Here is a 15831-nt window from a genome sequence, read left to right on the forward strand (position 1 = left end):
TAACTCCATTGCTGAAGTAGGAAGAAGACAGTACTTTATTCCTGATACTAGAGAATGGTATGGGTCTGTCATTGAATTCTCCGTTAGTCACAATATCCTCTGTAATTTTGCCCTAAATCAAAATGAGAAGTTATAAGGGAGGAAAGATTTTGAGTAAACCATCCCTATTCAAGCTTAAATGGGTAATGTTGAGAATTTGCATGTTTACTGTCAAAGGGGGATATGGTCTAAGCTTTTAGCTATTGAAAATTAAGAAAAGAGGAGAAGCTTCTAGGTTAGTGAAAATTTCATGGTTGGAGTTTTATTAGGCTGGGCCTTAATAATATTCAATTAACATTCCTCTAGTTATATTAAGTATAGCCTTATAAAATTACCATTTTATAGATCAAATGATCGAATATCAGCCATCCCATATCAAAGCAGAACTTTGGACAGCCAGATGCTTACACCCTCACAATATTTGAAGATATAAGAGCTAAGAATCTTTCAAAAGTGATAAAAGACAATAATCCACAGATTCAAGAAACTTAGGGAAACCCCAAGCAGGAGAAATACAAAAAGGATTAACATGTAGGTATATCATAATACAACCACTGAAAAAAAACAAAGACAAGTGAATCTTAAAAGCGGACTGGGGGAAGTGGTATGCATTTATTTCAAAGGGGAAACAATAATGGAGAGATTTCTGTTCAACATAAATAAGAAAAGCCAGAAGCCAAAAGAATGAAATTATCAAACAGATGAAAAAATAACTACCAAACTGAAATTATGAATCCTGCAAAAATGTTCTTCTAAATTGAAGACATTTTTTTCCAACCAATTGAGGAAATTGGCCATCTGAAAACCTACATTAAAGGGAATTCTTTAAGCAGAAGAAAGAAAATTTCAGAGAAAAGTATGAAGATGGAAGAAGAAGTGAAAAAGAATGGAAAGGGTAAATCTGAATGAATATTGAGTATAAATAATAACAATAGTAATAAATCATGGCATTTAAATAAAGAACTGAAATATATGACAACAAAAGCACAAAAAGTAGGAGTGGATAAAAGTCCATTATATTGTCTGAGATGTGTTAAAAGTACTAAATTAAATTAACCTTTAAAAAGTCAAGGATAGGGTGGTACGATGGTGGCTCAGTGGCAGAGTTCTCGCCTGCTATAGCCAAGACCCAGGTTTGATTCCTGGTGCCTGCCCATGCAGAAAAAACAAAAAGTCAAGGATGTATGGTATAATCTCCAAATCAGCCACTAAATGAAAGAGAAATTAATGCCTACCTAACAAACTAGTAGAGGGATTAAATGAAATTAAAAAATTATTAATGTAAATCAGTAAAAGAGACAGAAAGGAACATAAAACAAGTTAGATAATAGAAAAAAAACAGTAAGGTGGTAGATTGAAATGCATGTATGTCAGTATTTACATTTTAAATGTATATATTTGGACTAAATACTTGAATTTTTAAAGATTATTCGGTGGAATATAAAACCAAAAGTTTTAAAATGCTATTTAATGGTGTTCAACATTTGGAATTACCCTGCAGATATACCCAGTTTAATTATTGTTATGAATCAAAAGATAAACACAGTTGGCAGAGCTTGAGAGGGGTTGGGCAAGGACAGGTGCCTTGCAGGGGTGCAACTATTGTGGATGTAGCAAGAAACACAGGTTTTATTACGTTGAAGTTTGCAGAGTTGAGCAGCAAATGAACTACACTGATAGGAAGGAGGAGGAGGAGGAAAAGTTCAGAGTGGAATAAATGAGCTCAAACTTCATGATTATGGCAGAATTTCAGAGGAAAACGTGAAAAATATCAACCAAAATTTTGCCATTTTAAGGAAAGATGCTCTAGGGAGCAAAACTGGAATAGGGGATTTCATTATTTGATTCTTTTAGCCATGTATGTGTATTACTTTGATCTACATTTTTAAAAATAGTTGACTTGTACAAACGCTTCTAGCAATGAATTTTGCAGAAAGATCAGAATTTCTCCTTGTTGATATATCAGTTCTACTTACATTCTTGCTCTACTGGCAAAGGGATAATCTTCTGTTCACTCCTTAGGGGGTGATCCAAGTGCACAATCAGATCTTGGAGTCCCAGGAATCTCACAGTCTCCAAAGAGATGTTATACAGCTTAGTGACAGTTACAATGCCATTTGGGTTTTGAACAAGGTTTTCCTCTGGAAGATTAGTCAGGACTTGTGATGGGAAAAGAGATATTTGAGGAGCAGGTTTACCCATAGCTGAGCAAATAACTGTAAGAAAAACTTCAGAGTCGAGACTGACCTGGAGTTCAGTCCTTAATTCAGATACAGCTAAGGAAAAGGAAAAACAAAATTAAATATAAGAATATGTCACACCATACCAGATTTCCATGGTGTTAAAGACTGGGTTTGCCAAAAATTTATATATGAAGCCAAAATATTGAATTCATAGCCCTTTCAAATACTTCTCTTCACATTTTACCAAGCCTCACAAATACATGTACATTCACTGACAGGCCCCCAGTTTGGGGGAGCAATTGGTGGCTCAACTTTCATTCAATATGCAAATTACATTATCTGAACCTCCAATGTTTTAAATTTGTAGCAATATAATGAGAAAATACTATTGTACCAATAGGAACCCTATAATGTTTTGTTAATTTAAAAACTGGGGGGTTCTTTTGTTCACTTAGAGCCTTCATCTTTTCTCTTTCTCCTTCTTTACTGTCTCTTTTGTTTTTCCTCTCCTTCTTCAACTCTGAAGTGAGAAAATCCCAATTTATCCCCTGGATTAAAGTCAGTGTGGTGTAGTATAAAGAGTTTAGACAAGAGGACAAGAGAACCTAATTGCCGTGTCTGGACTAGTACTGTGTGGCAATAGACAAGTCATACAATCATTTTTGGCTTCCATTTTTTCCTTCTCTTCAAAGGACTTAGCTCCTATGGCCTTCTCTTTCCACCTCTATCATTCTTTCTTAGGATTCCATCAATAAAAGACCACATCCGCAAGATTTCTATGCCAGCAATTTTCCCCTCCCCCCAAGAAAACATGTATATACTTAGAATGTTAAGGCAGATTTGTCCTCCATAGCTGCCTTGTGGGAACACATTAAATAGACATTTGTAGCAGGCTTCATCTTCAAAGGTCACTTCACGGATAGTTATGAGTGAGGAATTGGGTTCAATAGCCTTACAGTGCAGCCGATCTAGATACGGTGGCAGAATCTTTTCCCCATATTTCTTGCTGTAAGTGCCAATATTTTGTGGCAAAGAGTCTTGAATCTTTTGCCAAGTAATCTGTACCACATCTTCTGCAGTTGTCAAATTACAATAAATTGTCACATTTTCTCCCAATACAGCTGTCTCGTTATTTTTGTGCTTTATCCTATATGGAAAATCTGAAAATAAAATCAAGTATTAAGAAAGATTTATGTTTACATTACCTAAACTTACCTTTATCAAAGTCCTAATCTCACAGATATAATTATCATTTTAATCCCCTCTCTACCTACTAGAAAAAGTTCTCTCCTATCTTCTTCTTCATTGGCATATACTAGTTAATCAATAAATATTTATTGAATGAATAAATTGAAACACAAATTAACCAACATAAGATGAGTTTTGTTAGTAAAAACCCCTATTAGCTAGTAGATTATGTGATGAGTTGTCATTAGCTCATCCATACTAAAGATTTGGTGATTATATGCATGGTATTAGGATAAATATAGGGGATAAAAATTTAAAGATATGAGCAAAGAATTATGCTGGGATCTCCTTCAGAAGTTTTGATTCCCTCAAACCTCTGTGATAGTGTGCCAAGATTGGCAAAAGGGCATAATTGCTTGGTCAGTTAAGAAAAAGATTGTGAGTAATTTTCACCAACACCACATAATCATAGAAAAATGGCATCAGGGGAATATTGTCTAATAAGAAGTTAAATTGGAAATTTTAATTTTCCTTTATGGAAAAGAAAGGCTTTGGAAAATCGTCTATTAAATGTGCGTGTGTGTGCATTGCATGTTCAAAGTATCACAAAATAAAAAAATAATTAAATTTAAATTAAGCACAAATCTTCAAATTTTCAGTTTTTAAATATGGTAGAGTAGTCTGCAAGAGGTCATCACTAGAAAAGCCAGATTAATTACATAGTCATTTATTTAAAAGCAGTAAATGACTACAAAACCAAGAAAAATCATAGAGAATGAAAGGAGGGAATCTTTCAGAAGTAAGCTAAGGAAATAACCTGGGGTTACTTGTCAATTCTATTTGGGTTAGAACCCAAGAATCAGGGACGGGATAAACCAACAGAGATTTTTAGAGTCTTACGGGGCTGGACTGATTGGAATAACACAGTGAAGGACTCTGTGGTACTTCAGACGCATGCCTATTTTTTCCCTTTGTGCTGAGTTATAAAGCTGCACAAGGTGGGAGGCTAAGAGCTAAATTAAAACCTCATAAAAGCAGAATGAAATGCTTCCAGTCTCAAGGATCTTAGAAGATAAAAACCCTCTCAAGGAGGGGCCCTAGAAAGCCCCAGAAGGAGTGCTGGATTCACATTGAAAAGCTGCTAAAACTTTTTTCCTGGGGACACTTGCTGATTTGGGCACAGATGGTAAGAATCTAGGTTTGGAGTTTAGCATAACATTGCTGTTGGGAAACAGAAATCAACAGAGCTTTTGGCAATTGCTTTGGACAGAGTAACAATGAAAAAATGAGGAAGATCAAATGTATAACTGGCTTCCCCATCAAAACGTTTAGCAAATGCTGAGTCTATACTGGGCATGGGCAAGAGACTGTAGATAAGTTCTCTTCTAAAAGCTGCATCAAAATTCTCAAAGGCTCAGACAAATTTCCCAAAATCTCTTAGTGCTGAGAAGATAAGCATATATCAGTCTCTCATTTTGAAGCTGTAGCGAGTTATGCTTTAGAAAGAGAAATAAACCAATTAGATAATATTTTTAACTCAATGACAGCAAAAATATTGCATGTTAAGACTTGTGATATGCACCTAAAGAAATGAACAGGGGAAAATGTATGGCCTTAAATCCACACATTAGAAGAAAAATAAAAATAAAAGCAGAAAATTGATTATAAAAGCTTTGATCTCAAGATGCTAGTAAAGAGTGGGAAATCAAAACTACAGAAACTTTAAGAAAGGAAATATCAAAGATAAGAGTGCAAGTTAATAAAATGTAAAAAAAGACAAGTTTAAATTATCCTTGAAAGATTAGTGAAATTAATAGACCTCAAGCAAGACTGATAAAGAAAAAATAGAAATGCGATTTATTAGGATAAGAGGGGGATTGCATCACAAATCCTGCATTCATTAAAAAATAATGAGAATGATATAAACAATTAAATAAGTTTGACAATTATCATAAAACACAACTTAATGCAATGACACAAGAGGAAACAGAAAACAGAGTAGTGATATATCTATAAAGATAGCTAATTGTGAAAAATATTCAAAGGACAAATAAAAAACTTGAGTCACTGATTTACTTTTTCAAATAATTATGGAAGAAATGACACCAATCAAAGAAAACTCTTCAGTAAAATAAGAGACATGAAAATACATACCAATTCTTTTTTTATTAAGCCAGCATAACCTTGATACTAAAGCCTAATGAGGATATTTCAAGAAAGCGGAGAATTACAGACCAACTCTCTCATGAATATTGATTTTAAAAATCCTCAAATAATATTAAGAAATCAAATCACTCAATATATCAAAAAGGATAGCATTATTACCAAGGTTTCCTCTCTCCCCAGTAAGGCAAGGGTGGTTTAATATTTGAAAAATGAATTAATATGGTTCACCATATTAATAGGAAAGAAGGTAAGAATTGTGCGAGTTCCCTAATAATTCAGAAAAAAGATAAATTTCTATTCCTACTTATGCAAAAAAGCAAGTATTTAACTACGTGTATAAGGGAATTTCCTTTACATAAAAAAAAGTAATCACAAAATCCCTACCACTAACACTATGCTTCATGATGAGATTGTGACTGCTTCCCCTTGAGTTCAGTAAGAAGACAAGGATTTCCACCATTATCACTGCTCTCTAACACTCTATTAGAGCTTTTAGCCAGGACAATAAGGCAACAAAAAGAAATGAAAAGAACAAAGATTTGGAGGGAATAAATCAAAGAGCCTTTGCTTGGAAATGACATGATTGCATACATAAGGAATTAGAAAAAACCTACAGACAAATGATTATAATTAATAAGTCAATTCAGCAAGACCTGGATTCAAGGTCAAATTTTTAAAATTAATTGTAAGATTTCCAGTTTCAGATGCAACATGTAAAGAGTATGGAAATGATAATTCCCATCCTAACAACTAGAAGAAACTGAATGCACTGAAAATAAATTTCTTCTCTTGGACCAATCAAGGAATTGGAAGTGAAGGGCAAACCACCTCCCCATCCCATATCTGAAGAGAGAGATAAGACGAGGTCAGCTTACCAGTAGCAGATGCTGCTGGAGACATAAACTAGTAGGAACACTTCAATGGTAATTTTGACCAATTTCTGGAGGCTGAGTGTGGACTAGTTTTGAAAGTGACATATTATTTAGGATCTTAGGGTACTATCCATACTTTCATGAGTTTACCTCCAGGAACACAATCAGGTATTCATGGTAACCTTCTTGTATTTGGCAGAGGGAAGGCAAAAGTACCATTTTGAAATAAGCCTGGTCTGTTGTTCATTAGACTACTGCCTGATAAAACACATTTTATCAGAAATTTATCTCACAAAGGCAAGAAGGAAATGACTCATTTCTAAACCTTGGCCTTTGTAGCTCATCCAGTGGGGGATAGCAGAAGAAAATAAAAAGGTAAGAAACAGTTGTAATGGTTACAGCCCAGGGAAACAGACCCACTAAAAGACTGAGATTTACTGTTAAGATTTTAGAATGCTTCCCTCCCCTCCACATTAACAGAGTGCTTGTATAAAAAGAGTGGATTACATGTGAAATAGCGGCAAAACTCAGATTATATTTAAGAAAGAGTAGGGAAGTTAAAAGACAACAAAACAGACTAAAACAAAGGCACTATAGAATGAGCAACAAACGCAGCCCATTTCCTAACCAGTTTATCATAAACTTACACTTAAGCCTTATTTACTTTAGTTCCTATTACCTGATAAAGACACACTAAAAGGTAAGGAAAAAAGAACAGGGTCTAAACAGACAAAGCAAGCATCGGAACAGACTAGTATATAGTACTGAGTTTGGAATTACCAGACTGGGAATTAAAAATACCTATGATTAATATGTTAAGATTTTAATGGAAAAAGCAGACAACATGCAATAATTAGTAGGTGACATAAGTAGAGAGGTGGGAACTCTAAGAAAGAATCAAAATAAAATGCTGAAAATAAAAATATTAAAACAAATGAGGAATGCTAGGATGGGCTTACCAACAGATTGCACATGGTAGAAGAAAGAATCAGTTAGCCTAAAGAAAAATCAATAGAAACTTTCCAAACTGAAATACAAAGAGATAAAAGTATGAAAAAAATAGAATTGAATATCTAAAGCTGTAGGAAATTTTCAAAAGGTGTAACACATTCATAACTGGAAGAAAGATGAATGGAATAGAAGAATATTTTAAATAAAAATAACTGAAAATTTATTAAAACATGGAAGCAGATGGAAAACTTCCTAAATTATTCTCTGAGGCCAAGACTATCTTAATACAAAACTAGATAACAATATAACAAGAAGGGAAAACTGTAGACCAATATCTCTAATGAATATAGATGCAAAATTCTCAAAAAAAGTTAAAAAAATCAAACCCACAATGCAAAAAAGTAAAGAAATAAAAGAAGAAGAAATATACATTACAACCGATTGAGTTTTATTCCAGGCATGCAAGTCACATTCAATATTCAAAAATCATTCAAGTAATACACCACATCAATAGACTAAAGAATAAAAATCATATGATCATATCAATTGATAAAGAAAAAAGCACTTGACCAAATCAAGAACCCAATCAAGAAAAAAAGACCAAAAAAACTAGGAATGCCTGGAATAGAGGGGTACTTCTTCAATTTGATAAATACCATTTACAAAAAGATAGCTAATATCATATTTAATGGTGAGGATTGGGTGCTTTTCCCCCTAAAAAAGGAACAAAGTAAAAATGTCCCCTCACACTAGTCCTATTTGCCATAATACTAGAAGTCCTACCTAATGTAACAAGGCAACAAAAATAAATAAAATATGTACAGATTAAGAAGGAAAAAACAAAACTCTCTTTGTTCTCAAAGATATGATTTTCTGTGTAAAAAGTCCCAAAGAATCAACAACAAAAAACTGGATGTAATAAGGAACTGCAGTGAGGTCACAGGATGCAAGATTAATATACAAAAGGCAATTATTTGATTGTGGTGATGAACACACAACTATGTGATGATATTGTGAGCATTTGATTTTTACTTTGGATGAACTCTATATGTGTGAAGATAGTTCAATATAAATGTTTTTTAAAAAGTCAATGTACCATGCTTTCCAATGTACCATAATGAGTAATTGGAATGTAAAATAAAAAATACATTAAAAAAAAACACCAAAAGTATGAACCATGAAAAAAAATTGATAAGACAAACCTTATTAAACTTAAAAACTCCTGCTTTGCAAAATTCATTGTAGGCAGAGTAAGATGACAGCATAAGAAGGTGTGGGATTTAGTTAGTCCTTTATAGCAACTGGTAAATAGCAAGGAACTGTCTGGAACAACTGTTTGGGGGACATCCACAACAGGACATACATTGTACACCAGTCTGGGATGGGTGGAAGGGCTGAGATCGCTGCTTCAACTGTAAGTAAAGCTTCCAAACTGCAGAGGTTGGCTCCCCTCCCCCACTGGCACGGCAAGCTGAGTTGGAATCTCTCCCCAATGGGAAACAGAAGCCTTTGCTACTAGGAGTAAGGGAAAGTAACTCAACCAAACTCCAATTGCAGTTGCTTGAAAAAGCAAATGGCAGAATTTATGGAAGTGAAAGGCACAATAGAAGAGACGAAAAACACAATGGAGACTTACAACCACACATTTGAAGAGGCAGAAGAAAGGATTAGTGAACTAGAAAACAGGACCTCTGAAATTCTACACACTAAATAACAGAGAAAAGGATGGAAAAATATGAGCAGGGTCTCAGGGAATTGAATGACAACATGAAGCAAATGCATTGTGTGTTATTGGTGTCCCTGTAGGAAAATAGATGGGAAAAAGGACAGAAGGAATAAAGAGAAAATAATCACTGAAAAGTTGAATCCAAGAGCATGGGATATCAGGAGAAGGCTTATTGTAAAGGCTCCTAGATTGTTAACTCTCATAGCAGTCACATCTATTCTTGAGTTGCAACTGTTATAAGTAAAATCTGAGAGGCAGAACTCTGTGTATATAACCTGGTCATTTCCTGGAACTTCAGGTAGCTGTGTGTTGTAGTTTGCTAGCTGCTAGAATGTGATATACCAGAAGTGGAATGGCTTTTAAAAGGGGCAATTTATTAAGTTGCACACTTACAGTTATAAGTCCATGAAAAATGTCCAATATTAAATCAAGGCTATAGAAATGTCCAATCTAAGGCATCCAGGGAACAATAGCCTAGCTCAGGACAGCCGATGACATTCAGGGCTTCTCTCTCAATTGAAAAGGCATATGATGAACATGGTGACATCTGCTAGCTTTCTCTCCAAGCTTCTTGTTACATGAAGCAGCCCCAAGAGCATTTTCCTTCTTCATCTCCAAAGGTCTTTGGCTGTGTGGGCTCTCATCATTCTTGTGATGCTCTCCAAAATGTTTCCTCTTTTAAAGGATTCCTGTAAACTAATCAAGACCCACCTAGAATGTGTGATGTCAATTCTCCCTCTAATCAAAGGTTAATACCCACAATTGGACATGTCACATCTTCATAGAGATAATCTGATCAAGTTTTCAACCTACAGTACCAAATAGGGACTTTAACAAAAGGCTACTCCACAAGATGGATCAGGTTGAAAACATGGCTTCTGTAGGGAACATAATCCTTTCAAACCAGCACATTGTGTGACACCTGCAACTCAGAGCTAAAGTTCTGCAGTGATAAAAGTCAGCATTACCCCATACAGCAATTGTTAGAAAAGCTGAAAGACCAGACTTCAATTAGAGATGTGAATGAAGCTGATCTAGGTAGGACTAAGGTAAATCAGACTAAAGGGCAAAGGTTGATATTGACTGTATTTAAACCTTCAACTTATGTGTGAGACCAAAGGAAGAGATATTTCTTTGGTACAAAATTTATATTTTCTGTGGCACACTATCTAACTTGTGTGGTCAGTTTATTCAAGCATCAAAATTACATGGAACCTTGAATAGGAAGTGAGACCTTGTTGGAGTCTACAAATTAAAATGATGCTCCAAAACATCCCAGAACAATCTGAGCAGAAGATAAAAAACATTTGCAAAACCTCCTTGAAGGACTGGGGAAAAGAATGGAAATATTAAACTTCCCCACTTGGAAAAGACCTGATATTCTCACAAGCATTGGAAGCTACCAATTTAATAAGCCAAGGCCTTGATCTTTAGATTTTCCCTTATGAAATTTATTCCTGCAAAGGAGAAGTTAAGCCTGCTTACAATTATGCATTAGGGTCACCCCAAAGAACCTCTTTTGTTGCTCAGATGTGACCTCCCTCTCTAAGTCAACTGGGTGATGTCATTGCTTTCCCCCACTAAGTGGGATATATTTCCCAGGGATGTAAATCTCCCTGATAATGTGAGACATGACTCTCTGGTATGAGCCTAGCCCTGGCATTGTGAGACTGAGAAAGCCCTCTTGACTTTGGGAAACAAAATAAAGATTCAGTGCCTGAGACATTTCAAATAGAGTCAATAGTTCCTTCTGGAGGTTATTCTTATGCATTATATACATATTCCCTTTCAGTTTTTGGTGTATTGGAGTAGCTAGAGGGAAATGTCTGGAACTGTTGAGTTTATAATCCAGTAGCTATAATTACATAGCTTTTATGATGTGACTATATGATTGTGAAAACCTTGGGACTGACACTCCATTTGTACAGTGTATGGACAGATGAGTAAGAAAATAAAGACAATAAATAAATAATAGGGGGAGATAGGGGATATGGGATGTTTCGAGTCTTCATTTTACTTTTATTTTTATTGTTTTTTTGAGTAATGAAAATGTTCAAAAATCAATTGTGATGATACATTCATAGCTATATGATGATACTGTGAATCATTGATTGTATACTTTGGATTATTATATGGTAGATGAATATAGCTCAATAAAATTGCATTTAAAAAGACATTGTAAAAATAATATAAATACAAGCATAAATTAGGAGACAATATTTGGAAAATAAGTATCTGATGCAGGCCTTGTATCCAAAATACACAAAGGATACTTAAAACTCAATAATGAGAAATCAAGTAACTCAATAAAAAATGGGCAGGTGAAGTGAATAGACACTTCTTCAAGGTGTCTTACAGATGCTAAATGAGCCTGTGAAAAGATATTCAGCATCATTTGTCATTAATAAATTGCAGATTAAAGCAGCAGTAGGATATTACTACACACCTACTAGAATGGCTAAAATCCAAAAAATGACAACACCAAATGCTGGTGAGGATGTGGAGCAGTAGGAACACTAACTCATTGCTGGTTGGAGTTCAAAATGGCACAGCCACTTTGGAGGACAGTGTGGCAGTTTTTTCACAAAACTAAACATAGATTTACTATATGACCCAGAAATCACACTCCTAGGTATCTACCCAATTAATATGAAAACTTCCATCTACACAAAAAACTGTATGTTAATGTTTATCGCACTTTTATTCATAATCTCCAGAACCTGGAAAACAGCAAGATGCCCTTAAATATGTGAATGCATGAACAAATTGTGGTATATCCATACAATAGTATATTATTCAGCAAGAAAAGAAATAAGTCATCAAGGCATGAGAAAACACTGTAAGCCTTAAATGTGGATTGCTAAGTAAAAGAAGCCAGTCTGAGATGACTACGTACTGTATGATTTCAATTACATAATTACATGACATTTTGGAAAAGATAAAACTATAGAGACAATAAAAATATCTGTGGTTGCCTGGGTTCTTTTGTTTGTTTATTTGTTTTTGGTCTTTGTGAGGTTGAAGAGATAAAGCACAGGACATTTTGGAGGTAATGAAACTATTCTGTATGATACTATAATGGTAGATGCATGAGTTTATGCATTCACCAAACAAACCTTAATATATGCAAATTTTAAAAAATCATTTAGGAGATTGGGTGATCCCAAGTAGGAATGACAATTGTGAAAAGGAAATATAACTGTAGTACACATGTATTCTACATAACATAGGAGTTGTTAGTATGTACCCTTTACATGATGTGATAAAAATGGCACTTTGCCTATGTGGTCTCCCTCGCAAAACCTTTCTCAATTTAATCTGAGAAAAAATATCAGACAGATTACAATAGCGAAGTATTCTACAAAATACTTGACTGGATGAAGGTCATCAAAAACAAGGAAAGCCTGATAAACTGTCATAGCCAAGTCTGATGAGACAAGGAAAGTGAATATAATGCAGCATCCTGGATGGGATTCTAGAACAGAAGAAGACATTAGGTAAAAACTAAGGATATCTGAAAAAACTATGAACTTTAATCATAATGTATTAGTATTTGTTCATTAATTAGAAAAATATATACTCTACTAATGTAAATGTTATAAGTATGGGAAACTGGATGAGGCAATATATAGAAATGCCATGTACTCTCTTCACAATTTTTATGTGAAACTAAAATTGTTCTAAAAGACAGTACAGTGTGTAAGAAGTTATAGCAGTGGTATTCTTGGGGCAGGGGGAGATAGAGGAAAAGGGTTTGAAGATAGCTTCTGGATGCTGTTAATGTTCCGTTCTCGATCTATGCTGTACATATATTGATTTGATCACTATGAAAATTCATTATCTGTATATTTGTGATTTGTTCATTTTCCTGTGTATCATTTTACTTAAATGTAAATGCTAAAAAGAAATTTTCATGATACTTCCTCAAGTTAACTTATATTATGTTCTCTGTTTTTTTGCACTCATTTCTTTTTCATGTTGAAATTATAAGCGAATTCTTTTAAATATTTATCCAAAGTTCCGAACTATTTATACATCATTGTGGATAATCAAACGGATTTAACAGCGTTGTGGTATAGATAGTACATAATTTACCAACATTATGGGCTGCTTTTCAGGAGTATAATCTTGTAGCAATCCCTTAATCCTCTAGCCTCAGGCTTTTCATCTGATTTTTGACTCAGTGTATCATAAATATCAAATAAAAACATACAGTTGTAGCCACAATTACAAATCACCATAGACAATTCAGTTACCTTGAGTGATGTTGTCCCTGCACTCAAGGAAAGATTCAGTAACAATACATAGGGGAAGACAAATAGCAATGCAAAAAAGTAATCTCTACTTTTAGTATCCATTACCATTTTGAGATTGTGGTGGTTTGGAGCTGTATGTACTCCAGAAAGACATATTCTTATACTTAATCCATTCTTGTTGGTGTGAGCCCATTGTAAGTACTTTTCTTTTGATGAGGTTATTTCAGTTAAAATGTAGCCCACCTCAGTCAGGATGGGTCTTAATCCTGTTACTGGAGTCCTTTACAAACAGAATGAGATACAGACACAGAGAGAAAGTCCCAGAGGCAGCAGCTAGAAGCTGAATATTAACGGAACCTGGAAGAAAAGGGAGAGACCAGGAGATACCATGTGCCTTGCCATGTGGCAAGCAAAGAAAGGACCAAGGATCACTGGCAGAATTGCCACAGGTTTCAGGGAGAAAGCATTGATATGGACTTTCTCTTACCCTTAAAACTGTGAGCCGTTAAATTCTGATTAAGCTAAACCATTGCATAGTATTTGCTTGAGCAGCCAAGGAAACTAAAACACATATTCGTTTCTATAATTGCATTTATCACATTCCTTCACCATTTGCTTGCTCACATGCTTCTCTCTCCCATTAGATTCTGAGCTACTTGAAGACAAAACTTTTTTATCTTGCACTTTAGATTCTGAAGTGAGATAGAGAGAAGTTATCATAGACAAGCTTATTTCCTCTCCCTGTTATCAGCTCCTTTTGTTCATAGCATATGATGTTACCTATCATTCAACTACTGATTAAACAAGTTAATTGAATTCAAATGTTATTTCACCTAGGAAGAACTCTTTAACCAGAAGTTATGACTTTCTTCTCTCCTGAAATATCCATGATTTATTTCTCTCTTGAATTATTATAAAATAGTGATTATTGCCTTTACCATGAACCAAATTAATTCCAGATGAATTTGAATTAAATATATTTAATCAAATAATTAAAAACATGAGGAGACAGTAGGATGAATATTTATTAAGTACTTAAGATGTCCACAGAGTATCTTAGTTTGTAACGCTAGGCAAAGCCCCAAAGGAAACAATAAACTTGACAACATAAAAATGAAAAAAACAACAACTGAGAAGATTCTCAAGACAAACCAAACTCAAAATTAAAAGACAAGAAAATAGTCACAGGAAATGAGAAAAACAAAAACCTAATTTACAAAAGCTCATTTGATTCAAGCTTATGCCTCTAATTTGAACAGCTGAGACAATCTTCAGGACTAGTACTTATTATCTTTAAAAAAAATTCTCTTGTTTAATAAGTCACTGTTTCAAATATGCTCAAATTAAACTGTTTGCTAAATACCTACAACTTAGAGAGCTACATGGTTGACGGACATATCCACGCATAATTCCTATTTGCATAACTTTCTAGAAGTAAATAGATAACTGCCTGGTATTTGTCATTCTTTTCCAGACAAATGCATCTGAGAGAAAAAAGGAAAAGAGTTACCTGATTCTTGCACCCAGATAGGAAACATCAGGAATGGGAGAAGGGAACGGAGCAGAAAACCCATGAAATTTGATGACAAATTCTTCACTAATATTTGAAGTATGATATTTCCTTACTGAACCCCAGCACTAAAATGGGAATTTATTAAGCCTTTCGTATTTCTAACTGAAATGTTACTTATTAACCACCGATCAAGGTTTAAAACTTCCTTGTTTTTCTTAAAATATTTGCCAAGTTCCTTGTCTGCTCAACCTCCAAATTGTTTAGATGTTTAGGTGTTTGAATGTATTTTTCTTAAACATAATTGCTTGTTGCTTTGTGGCTATCACATCATTCAAATACAGGCTCTGAAAACTTACCTCCAACTTGCAAGGAAAATTGAATTAGTTCTTCTCTGGGGATTGTTACTCACTCCTTCCTAATCTTTTATGCCCTGTTATCTATGCACATAATAGACATAAATTAATTTATCCATTATGTGTGAGATCAGGTATAAAGATAGCTCTCTAAGGAGATAAGTTAAATTTCTAAAAAATATTCCTCTTGGCACAAAATCCCTATATCCCTCCCTTTCAAACAACTGGAGTAGGAAAATTTAAAACTGACTTTCCTGTGAGAACAATACACAATTTCAAATTAAATACTCTTTGCACATTAAAATGGAGAGATTACTGTCCTCTTCTATGCTGATTTGAAGCTGTTATATACCCCAGAAAGAGGCCATATTCTTTTAATCCATTCCTGTGGGTGCAGACCTGCTGTGAGTGGGCCCTTTTGGTTAGGTTATTTCAATTAAGATGTGACCCATCCCATTCAAGGCGGATCTTAAACCTTTCACTGGAGTCCTTTATGAGAGGATAGAAGAGAAGCTCCAGAGAAGATGAGAGTCAAGGACATACCCGCAGAAACTGAGAAAGCCACTGAAGCCAGAAGCTGAAAA

At 34.6% G+C, this 15831-nt stretch overlaps 1 protein-coding gene across 1 annotated transcript in view; it reads right to left on the minus strand.

Moving 5' to 3' along the window:
- Positions 1-15831, minus strand: part of LOC143647622 (OX-2 membrane glycoprotein-like) — a 39905-nt gene that overhangs the window by 12111 nt on the left and 11963 nt on the right. Inside the window, exons 3-4 of the mRNA XM_077117470.1 lie at positions 3044-3382; positions 2016-2315 (exon numbers count right to left, since the gene is read on the minus strand). Coding sequence (XP_076973585.1) covers positions 2016-2315; positions 3044-3382 — 639 coding nt within the window. The remainder of the gene's footprint in view (positions 1-2015; positions 2316-3043; positions 3383-15831) is intronic.

The sequence above is a fragment of the Tamandua tetradactyla genome, chromosome 10, assembly GCF_023851605.1.
Source record: "Tamandua tetradactyla isolate mTamTet1 chromosome 10, mTamTet1.pri, whole genome shotgun sequence".
NCBI lineage: Eukaryota > Metazoa > Chordata > Mammalia > Pilosa > Myrmecophagidae > Tamandua > Tamandua tetradactyla.